At 38.3% G+C, this 24814-nt stretch overlaps 1 protein-coding gene across 3 annotated transcripts in view; it reads right to left on the bottom strand.

Moving 5' to 3' along the window:
* The window catches only part of LOC5564786 (tubulin-specific chaperone cofactor E-like protein), an 80122-nt gene that overhangs the window by 16647 nt on the left and 38661 nt on the right, over positions 1-24814 (bottom strand). For all 3 annotated transcript variants that reach the window (XM_021851923.1, XM_021851924.1, XM_001649077.2), the window contains exons 2-8: positions 19060-19177; positions 13216-13345; positions 12636-13153; positions 12430-12522; positions 12259-12358; positions 12010-12194; positions 11815-11946 (exon numbers count right to left, since the gene is read on the bottom strand). In XM_021851923.1, coding sequence (XP_021707615.1) covers positions 11815-11946; positions 12010-12194; positions 12259-12358; positions 12430-12522; positions 12636-13153; positions 13216-13345; positions 19060-19177 — 1276 coding nt within the window. The remainder of the gene's footprint in view (positions 1-11814; positions 11947-12009; positions 12195-12258; positions 12359-12429; positions 12523-12635; positions 13154-13215; positions 13346-19059; positions 19178-24814) is intronic.

The following is a 24814-nucleotide window of genomic DNA, read 5'->3' as shown; positions in this document are numbered from 1 at the left end:
ATGACGTAGTCATTATTGTACGAGGCAAATTTGACAGCGTTATTTCATCAAGGATGCAAATTGCTCTCAATCACACACTCTCCTGGTGTCAAAAAGAGAAACTAGGAATAAACCCTTCAAAAACAACAATTGTACCGTTCACAAAAAGACGAAAGGTACAACTCCACCCTCTTTTCTTGAACCAAATACAATTAGTTTACTCAAATGAGGTCAAGTATCTTGGCATCACACTTGACGCAAAACTAAATTGGAACACCCATCTTCAAACAATCATAAATAAAGGTCTCAATTCACTCTGGGTTTGCTCAAAGACCTGTGGTAAAACATGGGGTCTAAAACCCAGTATGATCATGTGGATCTATAAAACAATCGTTCGGCCTAGAATAACCTATGCGTCCCTTGTTTGGTGGCCTAAGACAAAGGAAGCTACGGCTAGAGCTAAGCTGAACAAAATTCAACGTACTGCCTGTATTGCCATAACCGGTGCAGTTCGTAGTACCCCCTCGTTTGCCCTAGATGCTATACTCAATCTGCCCCGGCTGGATCAATTCATAAAGCTGGATGCTGAGAAAAGTGCTCTTCGGCTAAAACGATCAACAGTCCTACTGTCAGGGGACTTAACAGGTCACCTCAGTATATTAAACGAATTTTCGATAAATCCTATTGTTGAAAAATGTAGTGACTGGATGGAAAAAGTGGTAAACTATGACTCGCCATTCACGGTGGTCTTTCCTTCTCGTGAGGAATGGGAAGGAGGTGGACCCACCATTTCACCGGGATCTATTAAATTCTACACAGATGGTTCAAAAATGAATAATTTGACAGGGTCTGGAGTATACGGACCGAAAACCAAAATCTCTGTCTCTCTTGGACAGTGGCCTACAGTATTTCAAGCAGAAGTCTATGCAATCAAGGAATGTGCGCAGCTGTGTCTGAAAAGAAATTACAGACATGCCACCATATGTATTTTCTCTGATAGTCAAGCAGCGCTTCAATCTTTGAAGGCTTTCACTTGCAACTCAAAACTTGTGTGGGAATGCATTCTTGCACTGAAATCCCTAGCTGAACGCAATCGAGTTAAACTATATTGGATCCCAGGACATACGGGTCTAGAGGGTAACGAAATTGCCGATCAGCTAGCAAGGAATGGATCAACCAATATGTTCATTGGTCCAGAGCCATTCCTTGGCATTTCAAACTCTGCACTAAACACGGAATTGAACAACTGGTTGTTCGGTCAAATTCAATCAAATTGGAATACAGTTTCCAATGCGAATCAGTCCAAAAGGTTCGTAACAATAAACACGACACAAACACAAAAACTTATAGGTCTCAACAAAAGGGATCTCAGAACATACATCGGTCTAATAACTGGTCACTGCCCAAGCAGATACCACTTATACAAGATCGGTGTCGTCCAAAACACAAATTGCCGTTTCTGTGACGAGACGGACGAAACCTCACAACACCTTCTCTGCTCTTGCAGTGCACACATCCATCGTAGGTTCAAAATATTTGGCAAGCACTACTTACAGCCAGCTGATATTTGGAACGCATCCCCCAGGGAGGTGGTTAGCTTTATTAGGTTGATCACGCCAGATTGGGGGAACTACAACACTGCATCCTAGGACTTCTGCCCATCAATGGCAGATGGTTCAAAGTTCAGTCAAATGCGCAAAGTATTCCGGAGGCACATTTGCTACTGGAAAACATTGTGTACATAGAGTAATAGGGTATATCACAATAGTCCTAAAAAATGGACGCAGTGATCCCACACCCGACAGAAGAAGAAGAAGAAGAAGAAGAAGAGACTTTCACTCCAAATATCATAAAAATCGATTGAGATTTGGAAAAGTTATGTCTATTTGTTGTTTTTCGACGTGAATATTGTATTTTTGGTCAAACTTTCGTTGCATGGAACCAATTGAAGATAATTTTTTTTTCAATATTTTATGTAAGGGCGTTTCTAGGCCTATCATAAGGTTGCTTTGAGGTGTATTAGTTTTTGCTTAGATGCTTGAAAACATTTTTTGGCCCATAGTGGGGCAAAAGTTCGAATCAACGGGGCAAAAGTTCGACCCATGTATAAAATCACGGAAAAAGTTGCCTAAAATCCACATGTTATCTTCAAATTCAGTTAAATTTGTCTGATCGTGTGAAAATTGTCACCAAAATTTTACATTTCCACAAAGTTTTGTGAAAAACTGCTATTTTTGAGTATAGTACAATTAACCTGGTTTTGGGCAATTTTTTGATGAAAATTTAGTGTGTATTTTTCGTCAAACTTAAGTTGACGGCTGGTGTAAACTATGCCTATCATAAAAGGATCGATATTTTGTGTTTCAGCCAGCGAACTTTTGCCTTACACTAGATTCGAACTCTTGCCCCACCGTTGGGGCAAAAGTTCGTTTAAGACAATTAATTTTGAAACTGTTATAACTAAAAATGTGTAAATATTTTGACACAAGTATGTTCAGCAAAATTATAGCCAATATGTTGACGGTTCACTGTATGGTATTTGTTTTGTTTTAACTGCTATTGTTTTCCTGGAAACTTTGATTATACCACTAAGGTCGAACTTTTGCCCCACCTTAGAGTAAAGTGGGGCAAAAGTTCGAGTGGGGCAAAAGTTTCTTTTTACGATTTCTAGCTCAAATCAAATCAAAACTTAGAAATGTCATGGTGGTTCGAATGCTATTCAAGTAAGATACTTTCACTCCAAATATCATAAAAATCGATTGAGATTTGGAAAAGTTATGGCTATTTGTTGTTTTTCGACGTAAATATTGTAATATTTGGTCAAACTTTCGATGCATGGAACCAAATGAAGATAAAATCTTTTTCAATATTTTATGTAAGGGCGTTTCTAGGCCTATCATAAGGATGCTTTGACGTGGATTAGATTTTCCATAAATAGTTGGAATCAATTTTTAGCCCATAGCGGGGCAAAAGTTCGAATCTGCGGGGCAAAAGTTCGACCCATGTATAAACCCACGGAATTTTTTCAAATTTCCTGAAATCTACATATTATCTTCAAATTTAGCGAAATTTGCCTGATCGTACGAAAAATGTCACAAAAATTTTACATTTCCCTTAGTTTTGCGAAAAACTGCTATTTTTTGGGTGTATTACAATTAACCCTGTTTTGGGCATTTTTTGATGAAAATTTAGTGTGTATTTTTCGGCAAACATAAGTTTACGGCTGGTAGAAAGTATGCCTGGCATAAAAGTATTGATATTTTGTGTTTTAGCCAACGAACTTTTGCCCCACACTAGATTCGAACTTTTGCCCAACCGGTGGGGCAAAAGTTCGAATAAGACAATCAATTTTGAAACTGTTATAACTAAAAATGGGTAAATATTTTGACACAAGTTTGTTCAGCAAAGTCATAGCCAATATGATGAAGGTTCGCTGTATGGTATTTGTTTTGTTTCATCTGCTATTATTTTCCTGGAAACTTTGATTATACCACTAAGGTCGAACTTTTGCCCCACCTTACTCTACTCTATAGACCTAATTGGAATCGATCGCAGGTCAGCGGAAAAGGCCTTCGTGCCTCTGAATAGGGAGACACCGAGGATAGGCCTGACCATTAATTCTACCAAGACGAAGTACATGGTTGCAGGTAGAGATAGAGTCAGGCATGGTGGTGTAGGTGCTGAGGTAGTGTTTGATGGGGATCTGTTTGTTCACCTTGGAACACTTGTGACATGTGACAACGACGTTTCCCGCGATGTGAAAAGACGTGCTGCGGCTGCAAATAGGGCCTTTTACGAACTACGTAACCCGCAGCTTGCAAATGGAAACAAAATTCGCCTTGTATAAAACATTGATTCTTCCGGTGGCTCTCTACGGGCACGAAGCGTGGACGATGAAAGAGTCAGACCAGAAAGCTCTCGGTGTTTTCGAGCGTAAAGTGCTGCGGACAATACTCGGTAGGAATCTCGAATATGGTGTGTGGCGCAGACGCATTAATCACGAGTTGTATCAAGTGTACAAAGATGCGAATATTATCGTGTAAAATACGGCAGATTTCAGTGGGCTGCTCACTTAGTGCGAATGCCGGAAGAAAGAATTGCAAAAATAATATTCAGCAGGGAACCAGGTAGAGGTCGGCGGCTTCGGGGAAGACCACGAATTCGCTGGCTGAGGTGGAAGAGGACCTGGCGACCCTAAACGTTCGGGGCAACTGGAGAAGTTTCGCCCAAGACCGACGAAGATGGAGCTCTACAATACGCCCGGCAATAGCGTGACGCTACGCTGTAGCCATCAAGGTATCAAGGTAGGTAATGTGTTTGAATGAGTAAACCACAAGTTCAGCATTCACGGCAATATTAATATATTTTATAAACTGCCCATACTCGCATAACACCCAGACAACCAAAATGTACGCATAATGAAATCACCTAGAGGCTTTGTATGTGCAAAATTTCACTCATAAGATGGCCTTCTACGTAAAAAAGTGGAGGCGATATACGTGCATATATTATGTGATGAATTATAGCATACAATGCGAGTGTATAAATTTTCTTCCGAACTAATCTGTGACCTTTTGTGACTTAACATATGATAACAAATGTTGATTTGACAGCTGCTACGGATTGATTCGATTTACTTTGTACGAGTGTACGAGACGAAACAAAATGTACAAATGAACTCAGAAAAATAGTGTTTTCTGCGAGGAAACTCATCAATCTGATGATTTTATCCACCGTGTTTTGCGGGTTTGAGGTAATTTGTGTGAATAAACGAGTTATTGCGTGAAATTCCATGCGATTTCTGGTTGTCTGGGCAGTCCCATTTATATAGGAAATCCCATATAATATGGGACGGCGAGTATGGGCAGTAAAATCCGTGAAATATTTTTAGTTTTGTATCACGGTGTCAAAATTTCGAATAATTTTAACCTTACAATTACAAAATATTAGCCCAAATGCTGATCGTTTTCGTAAAAACATCCAAGGTGCATAAAAGTTCGATAATGATCGAGATTTTGACACCGTGTGCATAACCTTGAATAACATAATAAGATGCATTAAAACTTCTTTAAATTTTCAAGAGCACAAATCTTAAGAACAAAATAGTGTTCTTCAATGAAAACCAACCAACGAGTTACAAATCAATCAAAGTTCCAGCGCGATCAGTTGTTTTTTAAATGTGTACTCTCGCACTCTCGGTTTGGTATAAATAAAAGCGTATTTTCAAGCAAAATATTAAGTTGATTTGAACGCATTGTCAAAACTGTCATGAAGCACATTTGAAGGCTTCGCAGAGCACCAAGTGGTATGAAACCGCTCGTGCACCAGGGCGCTAGCCACAGTATTGTACCCGGAGGAATAGTGAAAACGACCTCGTGTTTCTCCAAGATAATCGGTATCTTCAGTTTCAAGCATGAGGCTAAATATGGGTGGTATTATGAACTTCTTGTTATTTAGTTTATAATATCACCTATATGGATTCGCATTATGCATTTTGCACAGTGTACTCTGTGCTTTTTTTTCCTCTGACGACTTCCAATATGTACCGATTTTATTTTTTCGTTGCTAGCCTTTTTTGGTGCGCCTCGCTTGTGCTGTTTAAAAGTCAGCGCAATAATTGAAGTGATTGAACTTGAATCAAAGATACTATTGTGACATTGCTTTTGAATAACCATAAGCATAGATGACCGCACAATTCGTAGTTGCTACTCCGTAATTGACCAGCATAATCGAAGTGGCACAGAGATTTAATGAATGGGGCTTGGGATTAGCTTACCATTCTCCATGTGCACAAATCGAGAACTCAAAATTTAAAAGTCAATACGGCGCCGACCATGTCCTATCGGGGAAGGAAAGGAATGTTAGTTCGACAACCGTTGTTACTAGAGACCGAGATCATCTCTGCATCTAAACAGTTGTCGTGGAAACGATATTGGGTTAGTGGGATAGGGTTCAGATCTGGGAGTCACCAATATTATAATCACGCCTACCGGATTCGCGATATCATTCGATAATTGCATTGTTCGCCAACAAGTGGTCATCACTCGCCCCGCAAGAGCAAGCGACACGATCAATAGATCAAACACTACAGAGGCTCGTGGCACTCTTTCACTATAACTCGACCGACGCGCGACATGTTTGATCCTGCCCTCATCGCCCGCCCCCGCAAGGGCAAGCAACAAGGTCGTAAGATCAAACGCTACTCGCTATTGTGACATTTCTTTTGAATGTATAAAAACTAAATCTGCTTTTGGTCACCTTTCATTAATAATGCTTCTATCAATTACGTGCTTCTATTATGTTAGTTCACTGTTTTATAACGTGGCTCACAGTGACAGTTCGTGACAGCGAAATCTCGGCTCATTTTGACGTCCACAAATTTCGTATCGGTTTCTCCCTCCCAGATGTAGACCATCAACACACTTCCATAATGAAGTGAAAATAACTGCAGAGCCTCTTCGTTACTAAGCAGTTGTTGCACAACTTAGATACCGAAGGCGGGCCGCAGCGCCGAACAGCGCATGAGATGAGTCTCCCCGGGAGCAAAAAACTTCTGCACTGTTACTGCAATAGCAATAGGGCCTAACTGACATGAGCGATTTCTCTTCATCGATCCTCTCTTTCGCTAATAACTTCACTAAATTAGATAAATCTGTAATATTTCTTGTTAATAAAGCAAGATATACTGATTCGTCATACTGCAGCACATAAATTTGTCACGAAAACAGAATAAGTTTTTCGCAATAACGCAAAGAGAGCAACGATGAAGAAAAATCGACGAATGCAGATAGGCCCTTATGAAAAAACAATGCTGAGCGCGTGCTTTCAGAATTTTCGTGAGACTGGGGCTAGCGTAGCTCACTAGGATTCCGATGAGCTGAGAGACGGTAGGTTGGAGACTCGTCAGCGCATTCATGTACTCTTGAAAATTCTGTAATTCTAAGCCCAATTGGCGCTAGTTCATGAACCTTACTTACCCCAACGGATCATTTCAAACGAGTTGCCGTACACTGTGTAGTGAGAGGTCTTTCGTTGATTGTGAACAGTGATGCAAATGTTCATCACATCATCTGGAGCAGCTCAGATATTAATGTTAGAAGCTCCAGTCTTATGTAATACTTAAGTAATACAGACCTTAGATGGATGTGGTGGGAGCTAGGGATTTGTTCCCGATTGCGCCGATAAAAAACCACCCGGCTTGACCGGGCCATGGATCCTGTTTAGCGGTTTCCAGTCAGCCCAAGGGAAGGTTGCTTAGGACGCGGCGGGGGTTTAATGCAGGGCTCTGTTGAACTCCTACAAAAACCCACAGGTCCGCAAGCACGTCTCCGTACAAGCGACCCGCACCATTTTCAAAGTACTTTAGCCCATCACTAGGAGCGCCACCCGGCGCATTAGGATCCAGGCCAGCGAGATCCTGATTATGGAAGACTGGCAACATTAGAACATGAAAACGACTATGGACCACGCATAGAAACCACGCTACAGCGCTGACAGCCGTGCTATTCTACACCCTTAGTAATGATGGATGATACCTCCCTGGAACGGCGAGTGGGTTAATGGTACGCTCCAAGTACGTTCTAAACCCATCACCTTAATTGGTGGAAGTAGGCTCAGTTGAATCTTTCCTGACTTGCGCTATAAACTGCTTGCAGACATCACCATGGGATTACGTAGGTGACTACTTGCGACGGGTGAGGATAGCGGCTTAGTGGGGGGGGGGGGCTACTAAAATGGAGAATTTCCAAAATAATGCCGATACAATGGAATTCAACACAGCAGGAGTCGAGGACGAAGGCGCGTTTCAGAAAAGCGGTATGGTGCCACGATCGCCGGACCATGGAGAATCTACCGATGTATAGCAGTAGCTCGAAGCAATGTGAGACACAAGGACAACAAACAGGATTAGGGATTCAGAGTCCAGTCCCAAGGAACACACATGTTATAATTGATGCATATTAACTCTTATATGACTAGATTATAACATGTGTGTTACTCGGGGGGTACACACCGAAATCGAGCAACAACGCAGCTCAAGGAGGGCAACAACCTGAAAACTCGAGGTTGACTGGGGTGAAGAATTGATGATGAACTCATTCAGTTCGTCAATGACCGACACATGTGCATACCGCAATCAAGAGCAAGCTACCGAGCAACAAATCCTCTGTCAACGCTGCCATGAACGAGTAGAAAGTGCTGAGGATGAGAGCAGAGCTTGCCGGACAAGCACTGAAAAAAGGTTACGGAACAAGCAGCGGCTGACAAACTTAGGATCCCGAAGGTACGAGGTACAAACCTACGAAGAAGCGAGACAGAGAGTCAACAGGAGAAGAAGAAAAGATGTGCCGGAAAAAGACGGAAACGATGACGGATGGCAAACCGTCGTCAACGCTAAAGATAAAAAAAAAGAAACAGGAAGAGAAGGTGACGAAGAAAAAGGACGAAAAGAAGAAAGCGAAGAGATACCCGCAGCGTGAGTGGTCGAAAGGAGATGCCCTACTTGTTAAGGCAAACGGCCAAACAACATACGCAGATATCCTTCGAAAAGTTAAGAACGATGCGAGCCTGAAGGATCTCGGAGAAAACGTGGTTGAAACGCGACGCACCCAGAAAGGGGAGATGCTGTTTGAGCTGAAGAGCGACCCAGCGATCAAGAGCTTGGCCTATCAAGAGCTAGTTGCGAAATCTTTGGCAAGCGAGGTGGACGTAAAAGCACTTACTTGGGAAGCAGTTGTTGAATGCAGATATCTGGACGAGATAACAACCGTGGACGAGGTGAGTGAGGAGCTGCTTAAGCAATGTAGCCTTAGAGAGAAGGCCATGGCAATCCGTCTGAGGAAGTCGTATGACGGCGACGATTCGTCTACCAGTTGACACGACGAACAAACTACGAGAGGCAAGATGAGAATTGGCTGATCGATATGCCCACTGAGACTCGTAACCTTCTGATGGGGTTGATTGCAGATTTCGCCCTTGTAAGAAAGGTCTACGGAGAATGCCCTAAATGCGCAGATTGTAAATGGAAAGATCTTGTGACCCATCATTAGAAAGGGAAACCTTCATTCCGCTGCAAACGGCCTGTGTGGTTTGCAATCTTTGCTGCTGCAAGATGGAAGGCATTCAGCAGAAGCGGTAGTTCAATGGGGTAGTATGAGCACCTCCTCAAGAATGCATATATTTTGGAAATTTCATCTAAAATAGCATGCAACTGCAAAGTTGACTAGGAAATGAAGCAATAGGCTATAGGCAATAGGCAATGCTTCAAGTCAGTGTTCTAAACTTTAAACTGCCCATATTGCCCCTAATGGATCTTTAAAATTATATTATTTTAGAATGATTATGTTTGACTATTAGAATGTTCTTAAAAATTTAATCGTTTTGCACGAACTGTTAAATACTAATAACTTTCGAATGTGGTCAAAAAATAATTGAATTTTAGATTATATGAGAAAATTCCATAACCCTAGGTTTGGTTACCAAACCTAGGGTGCTTATTCGCCCCATCAGTAAAAAAATCGACTCAAAAAATTACAAATTTGGGATGGTACACAATTTATGTCATTTTCATTTTTCATTTTGCAGCGTTTGGTGGGGCAATGAGAGCGCAAGTCAGTCCAAAGCCGGGGGAAGGGATAGGTAATGGCCGTAATAGTCTATGCGGACCACTTGAACACCATCGGAAAGGATAAGAAGGGTTGGGGTAGGGTATAGGGAATGGAGAAGACTTGACACAGTAATGCGATTAATGCTGCAAAATGTAAATGTGCTGAAGGCAATTCAATTTGAGTTTTGAAGTTATATTTGACTTATTAAAATTCCAAATAGATCGGCCATTGTACAAGTAAGAAAGAATATGCTGATCGCTTTCTAGAAATTTTATAAACAACAAAATAATAACAATATGAGAGTGATGCTAAGGGCTGCTGATGGCACAATGCGACGCTTTAGGAGATTTTGTTACTGATTGCAATTCAATCGATGGTGATAACTTTACAAACTTTATCTGTTTTTGCACTGATTGACGATGCTGATTTATATAAAAATATTTTAAAAATATTTGATATTATTAGTTCATTTGTTGGTATGATCTAAGTGTTAATAATGGAAAATGTTTACATACCCTTGATAATAATACTTCCCTGATCAGAAATATTATATTTTGAGCACCCTTTTCGAAGCTATTCTATCCATGTACTGCTTTCAATCCTGAAATTATTCTTATTGTGCATGCTCATGCATTATATTAGTGATGATCATAATCATGCAACAGATAAGAAGGAGAGAAAAAGAGAATATAGGAACAGTGATTAGTAATGAGTTAATTATGTAGTTTTGTTAGAATTATAAACAATTAAACAGTAGTGATGAATAGCTTTTAAAATGACTTTGCAGCATAGCTGAGCCTTTCGGATCGTAAGACCGATGTATAAAAATAATTTGTTTCGAAATTGTCCGCGTGGTCTTCTAGTGCCCCTATTAGATAAGAATCAGTCATAGACATACATACCGAATGCTCGCCATGACCCTATGACCAACATTTGTATATGTATAGCCTTAGCTGAGGTGGCTTTTCTAATAGGTAGTTCTTTCACTCATTGATTGTCTTCAAAACCTTGTCAAGTATAGAAAATTGATTTTATTTCATTTATTACTACATTGAAGCTACATTGTACTTATTAAGTATTAGGTATTATTTTATGTTTTTATCACTATTGATATTGTCAAGGCCAAAATTCCCAGTGAGTGAAGAATTTTATAGTACTAGAACACCATAGAAGATCGCTAAACATTACCTAATCATGGAACGGCTTTTTGCTCTATTATTTTAGGTAGATGCTATTGATCTCCCTTTGCTCCTATCCGCAACCCGGTGCACGCGCCCTGTTGGTTTTCGAAAACCTCGTAGAAGATTACAAACCGTCAATGGCATTCCCAATTACTACCCCACATTGCACAATCAAGGGTCTGATTGTGCTCCTAACCCACCCTCAGTTCGTAATCTTCTCGCCAGTTTGAAATTATATTTTCCCGAAGTGAAAGTAATTTTGATGAGTGATAGCCTAGTGCAGCGCAACTGCATAGTACAGTAGTTTAACCAGAATTTTTAGGTCAGAAGATAAAATCTAAATTTTGTAATAAAAAGGTTGCCATTGCTTTGAAATTCACCCAACATCTAATCAAAACTACTAACAACAGCGATCAATTATCAAAATTCATCGCTCCCTGGAAAATATAATCCCAAGCCCAGGGAAATTTGGGATGGTACACAATTTATGTCACGCTAAAATTTCAACTTTTTCGAAGGCCCCATGTCACACTTTTTGTATGGGCTCTTCGAAAATTTTGTTAAGCTTGGTAACTTTTATCTGACCGCTTCCCCCATCGGAGCGTGACATAATTTGTGCATGATCCCTTTTGAAAAATCATTCATTTATTCGTGAACTTTACAAGAAAATGGAAACCATACGGATCTAGTGTATTGATCTAATAATTGTTGGAAATCATGCGAAAATCCGAAGATTCCATAATATTTTCAGAATTTCTATCGACTTTTCCTTAAGGTGATTAAACTGCCAATCTTTCCCCTATCTACTTCGCATGCAATAATATTTGCATGAAAAGCTTACGTCGGTCACAGAACAACAGAGTATAAGGTGCGAATATAATGTGTTAAATGATACTAACGAAGGGAATGAAAAATGAGGTGACCTACTTTTGCATCACATCATTAACTCGATATCTGTTTTCTTGCAGTTTTTCATTAAATTATTATAGCACGTACAAAATGATCTGAACAAAAGAGTTCTTAAATCGATCCAATGATTTGATATTTACCTATACACATCTACCGATCGCTCCTCACTAGAGTCTCCGTAAGTGAATGTAATCTTAACGCGTCTCTCGGGTCTCAAATCGATGTTGACCAGTGGATCCAACTTGCCATGAACCGACACTAGCTCAAAGTATCTACAAAAACAATCGAAATCAGTAATAATCAAATCATAAACCAATTTCCAAACCCTAATTTACCTATCGGGTCGATCACTTTCCGGTTTATCGAGGTAATACCGAATGAAGGATCGCTCCGCGTCCTCGCGCTCCACCGACCCAATCACGTCCCCTCCGTTGAGAATGCTGATCTTGGGCAATCGGGCAATCAACAGCTGGCGTCGTTCGTGCTCTGTCGAATCACATTTATCCCACAATGGCCAGCACTGGGAAACGTCGATGATTATGATTAATAAATTCACACATCATTACTGTGGACACCATAATTACCTGCACGCGGAGGTTCTTCAACACAGGAAACCGTGCTAATCGATCGATGTCGTCCCATGAATCGATTTTAGCATTGCTCAAATTCAGCAGTGTCAAATTCCTACAACCAAAAATATAATTGAATCAAACGACCTTGCATAGATGGATTGCTAATATAACTATGACACGAACTTGAAATGCTCATGGCTTTCCGTTTTCGTTGGCGGGGAAGACGTTGAACTGCTTTGCTCTTCTTCGTTGTTCTCGTCAGGTGGACAAAGTGACCTATTGAAGTTCATAAAATTGCGTTAATGGTGGATCATAAACCCATTGAAGCTTTATATATAATTCATCAGGCAATTAATCTATTACTCGCATTTTACGGTATACAACCTCACCTAATGGGACAATTCGCTAGCACCAAGGCTTCCAAATTCGGAAACAATCGTCCAACTCGGCATATTTCGCTCCATTGACTGATGTGGTTACCGGTGAGATGCAGTTTCTTGACACCAGGATGCGCTTCGGTTTTCTTGTACATAGAACTTTCAGAAGCACTACGTTTCTGACCACGACTAGATTGGGTTTGTTCTTCTTCTTCTTCTTGGCATTGTTGGCAGGTTGTATCATCACAGCATGATTCATCAGTAGTAGTCTCTGTTTCATAACCATCGTCCACGATGGTATCAATCAGCACATGTGTATACTCATTAAGGCTCAAATGAAGCTCTTCCAGAACCGGAAGCAACCGCAGAAGGGTTTCCACTCCATACCACTCTAGTTTTGTGTTGTTTAGCACCAGACTGCGGAGTCGATCCATTTTACATGGTGGAGGTATGTCAATTGGTCCTCCCAATCGGTTCAAGCTCAGGTTGACGAATTCAACGCGGGGCATGTGAGACAAAATTCCGAAAACCTAGAGACAATATCAATGTGTATTATTGAGATGATTGTGGGAAAAATCTGAAAATATCATACTTCTTCCCAATTTTCCAGCTTATTTTGGGCAAGATCCAACTCTTTTACGGTGCAACATTTACGACGCAAGTCTTCTGGTTCTCCCGCTTTATCGATGTTACAGTCGTTGAGAATCAGCAACTCTGGAACGCTGCAATTCAACAAAACACAAAAAGACAAGGTTGTTATACATTTTTATCCAAATTATGTTTAATGAGACGTTATTGATACTATATACGTGATTGAAATTGGGTCGATTCTAATTGAATCATTTAGATTGATTAATTTTGAAAATATTTACCGGTATATGTAAAAGTAAATCATTTGGTCAGCTCGAGTAAAAATGACCCTAATTTCTTTTTTTGTCATCATTTACCCAAAACGTTATTAATCTTACTCCGAACTACCGTAATCCGGGGTAACATTTACAGGTTTTTTAGATATTTATTAAAAATTTCGTTTTAAAATGTAAATGTTGCTAATTTCATATTTTAAAACAAGTACTGGCACCCATCGCTCGGGACTATGTACAGTATTTCGTTTTTATGCTCAATAAAATGTTGCATGCGATTTTTTGTTTTTGCTGGTATGGTGTAACATTGATCACCCGTGTACACAATGATTGGTAGTATTGAAAATGTCGTTATTTACTCAAATCATGATCCCTGAAGCCAAATACGAAGGCAAAACTCGTAGAAATCATTTAGTATTTGAATTATTTAAAATTTAGAAACACCTTAAATCGTGGAATACGCCTAAAAGTAGGCAATTTTTAAAGATAATTCTACATGATTTATGGTTTGTTTTGATTTTGCCTAACTGAACAATTTTGATAAGTTTTGACAACAGAATCATTTTCGGCGATGCCATTTTTGATGATAAAGGGTCGTCTATATACCACGTGGTCATTAGGCCGACCCTTATTTTTCGAAAATGCGAAATGTTGTAAGTTCGTCATTGTAAAGTGCTCGTTTTGGCAAGAAAAAAATCAGGTAAAAATTTGAAGTCCGTACGTGGACGCTAAGTGGTCCCCCAACGACCCTAGGTGTAGGTATTAGGTGTAGATGACCCCCATGCGCCAAATCAAGTACGCTGCTCTTGTGTACACAACATGAGTACGAAAAGCCACTAGTAACAAATTGATAATCAGCATAGAATTTTAAGTAATAGTAGTTTACGGAACAAGTTGCAGAATGATGATTTTTACAGCACGAGTCGTAAATTGATCCTACGAGGCTTGCCGAGTAGGATAATTACGACGAGTTTTGTAAAAATCGAGTTCTGCAACGAGTAGAATTCGTAGAAGAACCACTTGAGGGTATCAGAAATAATATCGGAATGCATTCACTATCATTTTACAATTTCTGAGAAATGGTTGTGTAATAATTTATTACGCAACTCAAAACAGTTGCGCAATGAGAAAGCGTTGCGTAATGAATCATTACAACACTGGTTTCACTTGCCTAATGACTATTCCCGCACTGCATACTTCAGTGCAGGAAAGTAGGCCGTTTCATGACAGATTGGCGTGATGAAAATCAGCCTATACGATGAGAAATAGCAAATAATAATATTTTATACTGTGGATATCTTCATAACACTGCACGCTAACATAAAATTGAGAACTACATAGGGATCGTTCAAATATAACGTAACGCAACAGGGGGAGGGAGGGGATCTCCTGTAGTGTTACGATCCATACAAAAAAATTATACAGAAGCTGTTACGTAGGGGAGGGAGGGGTCTAAAATTGGCAAATTTTGCGTTACGTAATATTTGAATCATCCCAAAGAAAACAAACTTCTATACTGATTATAAACGCGCGCAGGGCAATTTGTTACTGGTGGCTTTTCGTACTTATGCTGCGTGCACTAGAACAGCGAGTTCGATTTTGCGTATGGGGTCATATACGCCTAATACCTTTTGGGTCGTTGGGAGACCACTTAGCGTCCACGTACGGACTTCAAATTTTTACCTGATTTTTTTTTGCCAATGACGAACATAACATTTCGTATTTTTGAAAAATAAGGGACGGCCTATTGCTCATGTTCTAAACACGCTGCATACTGTGTTCTGTTTAAGAATTAAGCTCATGTTCTATTCAAAATGTGTATCTGCTCATGTGAGACATGAATCTTAGGTAGGGTCATCCATAATCATAAAATTCATTGTTTCAAAAAGTTGAAAAATTTACGAAAGAATGACACTTAATGTTTACATAAACCTTAATTTTTATAAACTCATGAATATAAGGAAGAGAAGAATCTGTGAGGGAAAACTTCGTGAAATCCATCTGAGTGCCGTGTAGAGTGGTGCAGATGTGTAAGTTTCGTGTTTAGCTCTTTGTATTCTATACATACTGCATAGTATTCAGTAGGCGCGTCGGTCGAGTGAAAGTGAATAAGTGGCGTGATCCGTTAGTTGTTTTTGATCCTTCGACCTTGACGCTTGCTCCTGCGGGGGCTGGCGATGAGGGCAGGATCAAACATGTCGCGCGTCGGTCGGGTAAAGAAAAAGAGTGCCGCGTTCGATTAGTTTTTTTGATCTTTCGACGTTGACGCTTGCTCCTGAGCAGTGCGTCAAGAAAGCCCGAGCAGTCGTCAGTTGTTTTCCCTCTCGGGTCGCGCGCCTTTTTTTCTGAGTGCTTTTATATAGCCGAGCAAACGAGTGAAAATAGTGGATTGTTACTACTCAAGGATGACGGATCAATTGGTGAGCTCGTTTCATGCTATTATTTTTAACCTATAAAATATGTATGACTGTACCTTTAATCGTTACAACGGTGAGACGTAAATATGATTTTTCAACAAACTATGAATGGTTCGTCACTGTAAACATAAACATCTGATTCATAAATTATTTATGTCTAATTTATTTTTTCAAAGCACCTTTTTCTTTTTACCTTTATTTTTGTAATTAAAAAACTTTGAATGGTTCGACACTACAAGTGTAGACTTGCGAAAGGTTTACTTTATTCAACAAACTTTATAAGGCAGCATCCACAAATTACGTAACGCTCTAGGGGGAGGGGGGGAGTAGGCTACAGCGTTACGGCTCATACAAAAATTTGAAATTTTTCATACAAAAAGCGTTACGGAGGGGGGGGAGGGGGTCGAGAATTTCCAATTTTAGCGTTACGTAATAAATGGATGCCGCCTAAGGTTCGTCACCTCAAGTGTCGACATAATTTTGCTCTACATAGATATTGTTCATATCAAATGAAAATGTTATATTTACATATAAGCATGTTTATATCTCACAAATAATTATCTATCATGGTCTAATCGCTTATCAAAGTGAATCCTGTGACCCAACGATCCTCCCCATTAACAAACATCCCTCCAGTAACCTTTGTGGAGATGCAGAGGCAAACACGGTCTCCAAATAGCAAAGGTTATACACTAACATTCCTTCCCCAAATCCCACCTGACTGCAAGGACGTGGCCGGCGCCGTTATTGACCATGTTTAAATAGAGGCACTGAATTATGCACACTGAAGAAGATTATGGCCAATCCCAGCCGAACTTCTAGTTGATTCTTTGTGCATTTTCACTGACTTCGGTCAATCACGGAATAGCAACCATTGATATGTGTAGTCAGTCTAAGCTAAGCTAGCTCATGAATATAAGGAAGAGAAGCACCATTCACGCATTTAAAATATTCCAACGTTGATTCAACTTTATACAGACCAATGTTATCCCACCACAGTGCTCCCCTGACCGTTCTCATAAAAAAAATCAGCATAAAATCTGTGCTCGCCAGTCGTTTTTTACAGTTATGCTGCATATCTGGGCTTAATTTCAAAAATATCGAAGGGCCCGTTTTGAAGTTACCTTCTTTTGATTGTATAAGTCGAAAAATTCAAATGAAATTTGGGCTATTTATACAGGTTTTCACTGGTTGTGATCATCAAATAAAATATACCATCAATATTTTATACGTAGTTTGTTTATTTGATTATTTTCAACTTATGAGTGGAGTTTTGAATGAGAAGATCGACGAAATTTCTACACGGAGAAAAAATAATGGTAAACTCAACCAAATTTTACTTAGATTTAATCAAAATCTTAGGTTGAATTTTGCACAAACAAGTATCTAGTTCAATTCAACATTATGCGTTTGTTAAAACAACCTAAAATTTTAAGTTGTATTTAGTTCTCTTCAACACTTGAATTCAACAAAAAAAAATTTTTGAAACAAATAAATTATGGTTGTCGCATTTAACAGCTCTCGAACCAACCAAATATTTTGGTTATTTTTAACTAAAAAGATTAGTTTGAATTTAACAAATTCTAGGTTAAAGCAATAGCTTTATTGTTTAATTTTATCATCTGCCTGCGGGCGCGTCCCCTGCCTGTCATAGTTTGTTATTATAAGAAAAATACAACTTACCCATTTTGGTATGAATTGAATTGAAATCTGCACTCGCCATTATGGTGCCTACAACTACTGACCTAAACTAACAAATGATTTCCCCAATGCGTTGAACAAAACAATGCAAAACGAATTTGAACGGATAATCTGCTGAAAAATATTTAGCCAAACTAATAAATTAGTTTGTTTTGAACTACTTCTAACCTTGAAATTCGCCCAACAATACAATTAGGTTATGCATACCTCAAAAATAGTTTTTATTCAACCTAATAATGCAGTTTGATTATTCCAGAATAAAGCATTTTGTTCAATCTGTTTTTTTGCTGGAAACAAACTAGTTTATGGTTTAAATACAGCAATGTCCTTAGTTTGAATCAACCAAAATTGGTTTACAACTAATATTCTTGGGTTTAAACCACCCATAAATAAAGTTTGCTTCAACTTAAACTGCAACCTAGAATCAAATAATTATTCGTTTTAAATCAACCAAAATCGTAGTTTGAATTTCAACCATAGATTTAATTGTTTCAAGCTAGCTTCATTTCTCTCCGTGTTGTTCTAGCGTTCTATTTCATGCTGATCCCTATGATGCTGTTATTTGCTGAGATATTTCAGATAATAGTTTGACACTCTCTCATCTCTCATGACGGTACTCAATATTGCATTAATTCCGTTTAGAAAGCAACAAAAAAAAAATTGTTTAAAGCCCCTCTGAGCGTTTAAACGTCTTATCTCAACATTGAAATCCATTTAATTTATACCTCAACGGCATACCGCTCTCTGTGTGGCTTTCGTGATTGTACGGTACGGTCTTTGCGCTCGAAACGTTAAGAGCAAAACAAAACGCGAAAACTATGATATAACAAACCGTCTATCATTAGCTGGTGCCCACGAAATGCGATCCGCGAAAAGGGGTAATTGTGTTAGTGGATCTGGCTTTGGTCGGCTTTGTATAGACCAATCCAGTTGCCTGCGTAGTAGTGCAATGTTGACAAAATTTTCTTTGTTTGCTGTGAGAACTGTCACAACATTGCTTTTGTTTGCTGTGAGAATCTAAATATAAACAGAATTGCTGCAAAACAACTACTTCCTTGTTGGCCTGCTGTTGACCGAAAGCTCAATAACGTCAAACAAACATCGATACCTTTTCATTCTGAGGAAATCGACTTGTGTAAGATTGACTGTGCGTTGGTGTTCGTGGCAGTTTGCTTGGGGACCTCTATAGTAGGTATTTCTGCTAGAATAGATTATACGATCTAAGCCGAACCTCGTCGAAGGGTCACATTTTTTACTCGTCGCCGCTAATGATTTCACTTTTTTTTTGTTCGCACTCGAATTCAGCGTTGGGTTGGGGTTTGTGTCGATATTTTGTCGTTCTTTTTCGTGATACTGTAAGGTCATGCGGCACGAAGTAAAATGCTTATATTGTTCAGTAGGTGACGGTGTTAAATGTTCCGCAGGAAATAGTATGTACTCATTATGATGGCTTACCTCAATCTAGGCGGCAATTTGGGCACAAATATCGATACCAGTGCTTCGTCCAATTTGTCTCTCTGACCTCCGAGACCGTATTTTTCCTCCAAGGCTTCCAGTAGAGTTGGCATTTTGACTGCAAAGAGAAGAACGTCAGAAAGCATTTGAAAATCAATTAACGTTGTGACGGATCGGCTCATTTTTGTACGCCGAGACAGAGCGCCTTGAAACCGAACTTTGGAGGCCTTCATCAGCATGAGCAGTTGTCTTATGGTTTTTGGTCTAGACCAATGTCACGGCGCTGTCGACCGAGACCAGAATCTTTACCGTTGAATTTTTAATTTTGAGCGGCAAGATGATCAACGATCGTATCAACTTTAAGTACATATTTTAATGTTCGTTTACCTATTTCTTCAGTTATGACTATCTCAGAGGATAATATGTGGAGAAATATTTCTACAGGAATGCTTCCAGGAAATTTACAAAGGTTTATCCTAGGGTTGCAGTAAATTGTACAAATACGAGAAATCGTACGAGAAATCCTCCCTTTACAATGAATAGAACTGGAGATTTCTTATAAATTTCTCTTTAATTCTCCATCGATTCTACAATTTAATAACTTATTTAAGGTCACACAATATTATAGTAATTATTCCTGTAATGGCTCTTAAAGTTCCAATAAATATTTTTTTTTTTTTTATTTATTAATATAATTTGTAGCTAAAAGTTTATAACAAACTGTTATCAGCTACTCTAATAGCGGTTCTACTTATTCAGTTGGCTGTTCTAACTATAAATTACATGTTACACAAATATTGTTTTAAACTACGCTTAAACAACCTAAGATTAAGAGATTTCATTTCATTTGGCAGCGAGTTATACATTATAATTCCCTGATAAAAAAGATTTTTCCAGCCATATTGGGTCCTAGGACAGTTTACAAAGATCGAATTTTGCTGTCTTGTATTATGTGAGTGTACATCTGATACATTAAACAGTACGACATTTGTTTTTATCAAATTGTTACGGACCTTATAAATATGAATCATCATGTTATATTTGCAGAGTGATCGTATAGACAAAGTAGATTCGCTGTAAAGCTCGACTGAAGGAAAGCGTATAGGTAGATTTCTTATAATTTTAACTACTTTGTTCTGAATTATTTCTAGGGGTTTCAAATATATACTAGCTGCACATCCCCACAAGCAACTCATGTATGTAAAGTGAGGCAAGATAAATGAATTATACAGCTTCCAACGTGTATCCATCGAGATGAATTTCCTAGCTTTTCTCATGGCAAAAACATAAGGGGTAACTTTTTTGATTACTTTTTCAATATGAGCCTTCCACGACAAATTAGTATCTAATATTAGGCCAAGAAAACTAGATGTATCAGTCCTTTTAAGCAAAATGGAGTCTACTTGTATATCAACTGATAAGTTGTTATTCAGTGCTATGTAGGAGGACTTTTCAACGTTTAGCTTTAAACCGTTTTCTGATAACCACCTCAACAACAGATTCATATCATGTTGAATATCCAATTCCAATTCTTCCGTTGTACTAGCTTCGTATACAAGGCAGGCGTCGTCTGCATATAGCTGTAAGCGTCCTCTTAAGGGTAAATTCCACATATCGTTCACATATATTATAAACAAAAGGGGTCCTAGTATTGACCCTTGTGGAATACCTGACTTTACAATTCCTGGGGCGCTATAACAATTATTGACGAAAGTGTATTGCAGTCGGTTATCCAAATACGATCTAAGAAGCTTGACAGCGTGTTCTGAAAATCCATACTTTTGAACTTTGCCTAATAGTCTTGTGTGTGAGATACAATCAAACGCTTTGCTTAAATCTAAAAATACACAAATAACTTTTAAACCTCTGTCTTTGGCGCGATATATGTAATTCATCATATCAGCGGACGCCGCCACTGTATTTGACTTTTTTTGGAATCCATACTGATTTCTATTTATAATATTATTATTAAGCAGATACGACCTCATTTGGTTTTCTAGAACTGATTCAAAAACCTTAGATGTGGCTGGAAGTATTGATATTGGGCGAAAACATGTTTTTAAGGTACAATCACCAGATTTGAACAATGGGATCACTTTCGACATCTTCAGCTTATCTGGAAAACTACCTGTTGCAATTACATCATTGATCAAATCAGTTAATTTAGGTGTTATAAAACTTTTTGTACGATTCAGAAACTTAACAGATATTCCATCTTTACCTACTGCCGCAGTGCGGTTTAATTTTGTTATCGTTTGTTCAACATCTCTTCCTGTTACTTGTAAAAAATCGAATAATTCCGGATTATCATTCTGCTCGAGATTCGCGTTCGTATTTGACGTATTTTGAGAGCCTATACTAAGAAAATATTCATTGAATATTTGTGCATTTTCGTTTGGACACAATATTTTCTTTCCATTTTCTACTAAATTGATCTGATTATCTTGCTTACTACTTGTTCTATTGAAAACTACTTCATTTATCGTGGCCCACATCTTTTTAGGATCACCAACACAATTTTCAAATTTTGCGTTATAGTACCTTGTTTTTGCTAATTTTGTTTTATTTCTAATGGAATTTCTAAGTAACAGATAGTTTCTCTTCAATGCATCATTATTTGGATTCGCTTTCGAAAGTTTGAATAATTTGTTTTTCTTTCTTATTTCAGCGTATAAATTTCTATCAATGTAAGGTTGCAGTGGTTTTTTGTCATCAACTACTGTGTATATGGATCTGTTCGTGTTTATCTTATGATTGCAGAGGCTTTCAAATTCATCGTAATTTTGAACTTCATCTAATTCAGCCCTAAAATTTTCATGTAATATGTTTTCATAATGAATTACATGTTTCTCATATATCCTTCTTTTAGATTGTACATTATGTTGTATTGAAAATACCAACGTTTTGTGATCGGAAACATGGGCTTCGGTGTCATTGATTACCAGAACCATTTTTCGATCCAGAATATCCGTAATTACATGATCAATGATCGTTGATATGGTATTCGATGTTCTAGTGGCATGTGCACTATTCATTTTGTTTAATACAACAAAACCGTTTGCATTTAGGCTACATATATAATTATTCACAATAGGGTTACTATCATCTAACAGATTAATGTTCATATCTCCCATTACGACCATTCTTTTGAAATTACTAAGAGTCTCTTCAAACTTTTGAAGGAAATAATCTACATTCCTCCCCGGAGTATATACACCAAAAACTTTCAAATTATATTCCATCAATTCAATTATCAGAAAATTGTTCATATCATCTACTAGTTCGTATATCTTGCGATGTTTGAATGACGAAAGAATGAACATTGAAACTCCACCGCCTCTAGTTGGTCTACATGAGTGATACACATCGTAGTTAATCATATTACAAATTTCGTTCTGATAAAGCCACGTTTCACTAAACACTACTACATGCACGTGGCGCAACTGATCGATCAGTTGAACCAAGTCACTCATTTTGCCTCGGCAGCTCCTCGTGTTGAGATGAAGAAGGTTTAATGTAGATGAAGAGACCGATACCGAATTTAAACGATGTTCGATGTCCATACTCATATATTCTAGAAGAAACCTAGAAAATCCTGCAGGTTTACATTCGGTAAATTTTTCAATAATTATATTACTAGTTTTTTTCTGGAGATGCATCCAGGACTTTCTCAAGAGTCCAGAATAAACCCCGAGGTGTTTAAAAGATCTTTAAAAGATTTCTTTAAGAAATATTTCCATGATTTCCATCCTTTCATTTTCATTTAATTTCAGTGTCTCCATTGAGAAATGATTTTTTTTGCTGATTTATTTGGGAAGTATTTGGAAAAACCTGTTGAAGAATTCCCAATAAAACATGAGATAAGTGTCTCACAACATGTTTGAATAAATAGCCAGTCAAAATATTAAAGACATTTTTAACGAAAAAAGGAGAAAATCTGAAAAATGCCCAAAAGAATCTCTGGAGTTTTTTTTTAATCTATGTAAGAATCGATGATTGACTTCCGACACTTCCTTGTAACTTCTAAGGGTATCTTTTGAAAAATTTCTATTTGAATTCTTCTAGATATCCCGAAAGAAAATCTTGGAGTAATTTTTTTGGGAAGTTTGTGAGAGACTTTTTCCCATTTGTCTACTGGTCTTCGAATTGTGATCATTTAAAAATTTAAGGTTCGTCCCGGGCTTATGAGAGTTGAGTTTTATCATGGTTAAAAATGTATTTGTAGCAGTTAATTCTTGTATATATATAATAGGTCGATTTTCGGTGATCCAAACAAACAACTTTGAAGATGAGAACTTAAGAGAACGTTTATGCATCTAATTAAAATGTATCACATCGCTCAAAAGTATGACAGAATCATCTTTGTGCATATAAAACAATCTTCCTAAGCTTGCAAATAAAGGCCCAGCTGAAAGGAACCTGGCTGCGAGTTCCCCTTGTTCAATCCATTCCAACTTTCAAGGTTGGCGCGCAATTGTAGGTAGGTAGGTACATAAAAAGCTCACAATCGCTATAAAATAGAAATTAAGTAGCAAAAAACGATCGTACCGCGCCAATTCACAGCGGATGAATCGCGGCTCTTGCCTGCCAGAGTTTTTCGACCACCTCCATGCTGGCTTTTTCGCATGCCAGATTAGTATGGTTCACCTCTGCGCTTACTAGCTAGGTTTAGTAAATGTTTTTCGAGGTGAGTCGCGTTTTGAAATAACCGACAACCTCCGGCACCTTTGGCTGATAGCTTAAATATGCTCCGACGATGGATCAATCTTGAACCGTGTTTCCTTTCATGCTATGGGGAAACAATTGATCGTTGTTACTCAAACGATGACTAAAGTGTAAATGAATATCATTCAGATAACGTGTTTCAATGTCGAAAGAATTGAGAAATATTAACGCTGAATGGGTAAGTAGAAAATGAAGGTAAAATCCTTAATGTTTTTGGATAATTGATCAAACTTTTATTTTGTTTTATTTGTTTGTAATACATATAAACTTTGTATACATATTGGGATTTTTACAGGTGAGTCGATTTTACCTGCTTATAAGAGAAAAAACGCTTTCAATTTACTTAACCTAAATATATAACGCATTAATCGTGTCAATAGAAGAATGCAACGATTTTTGTCTGAAATTATTAATTATTTTGTTTGACATTTGTTCCAATGTTTCAACATTGGATATTCTATGTAACTCATTGGTACTATACCAGGGAGGAAGCTTCAGAATCATTTTCAACAAGTTGCGGAATGACGATTTTTACAGCACCAGGCTTGCCGAGTTGAATAATTACGACGAGTGCTGTAAAAATCGTGTTCCGCAACGAGATGCGTACAACATTTTTTGCAAACTCGTAGAAGACCACTTGAGGGTATCAGAAATCATATCGGAATGCATTCACCAGTATTTTAAAATTTCTGAAAAATGTTGCGTTTTTGTTTAAAATTTCTGAAAAACAGTTGCGTAATGGGAAAGCGTTGCGTAATGAATCATTACAGCACTGGTTTCAATTTCGTTATGACTTTTACCACACTGCATAATTCAGTGCAGGAAAGAAGGCCGTTTCATGACAGTTTGGCGTGATGAAAAACAGCCTATTACGATGAGAAATTGCAAAAAAAAATATGTTGAATCCTCTGCTGAGCTTTCTTCCTGGTATTACAACAGTTTTGGTAAACATATTGGTACAGCATACAATATAGCTGGCCTGAAAATTTGTTTGAGGATCAAAAGCTTGTTTTTAAGAAAAAGTTTCGTT

The sequence above is a fragment of the Aedes aegypti genome, chromosome 3 (assembly GCF_002204515.2).
Source record: "Aedes aegypti strain LVP_AGWG chromosome 3, AaegL5.0 Primary Assembly, whole genome shotgun sequence".
NCBI classification, from domain to species: domain Eukaryota; kingdom Metazoa; phylum Arthropoda; class Insecta; order Diptera; family Culicidae; genus Aedes; species Aedes aegypti.
The sequence above is the reverse complement of the archived record's forward strand: the minus strand, read 5'-3'. Positions and strand labels throughout refer to the sequence as shown.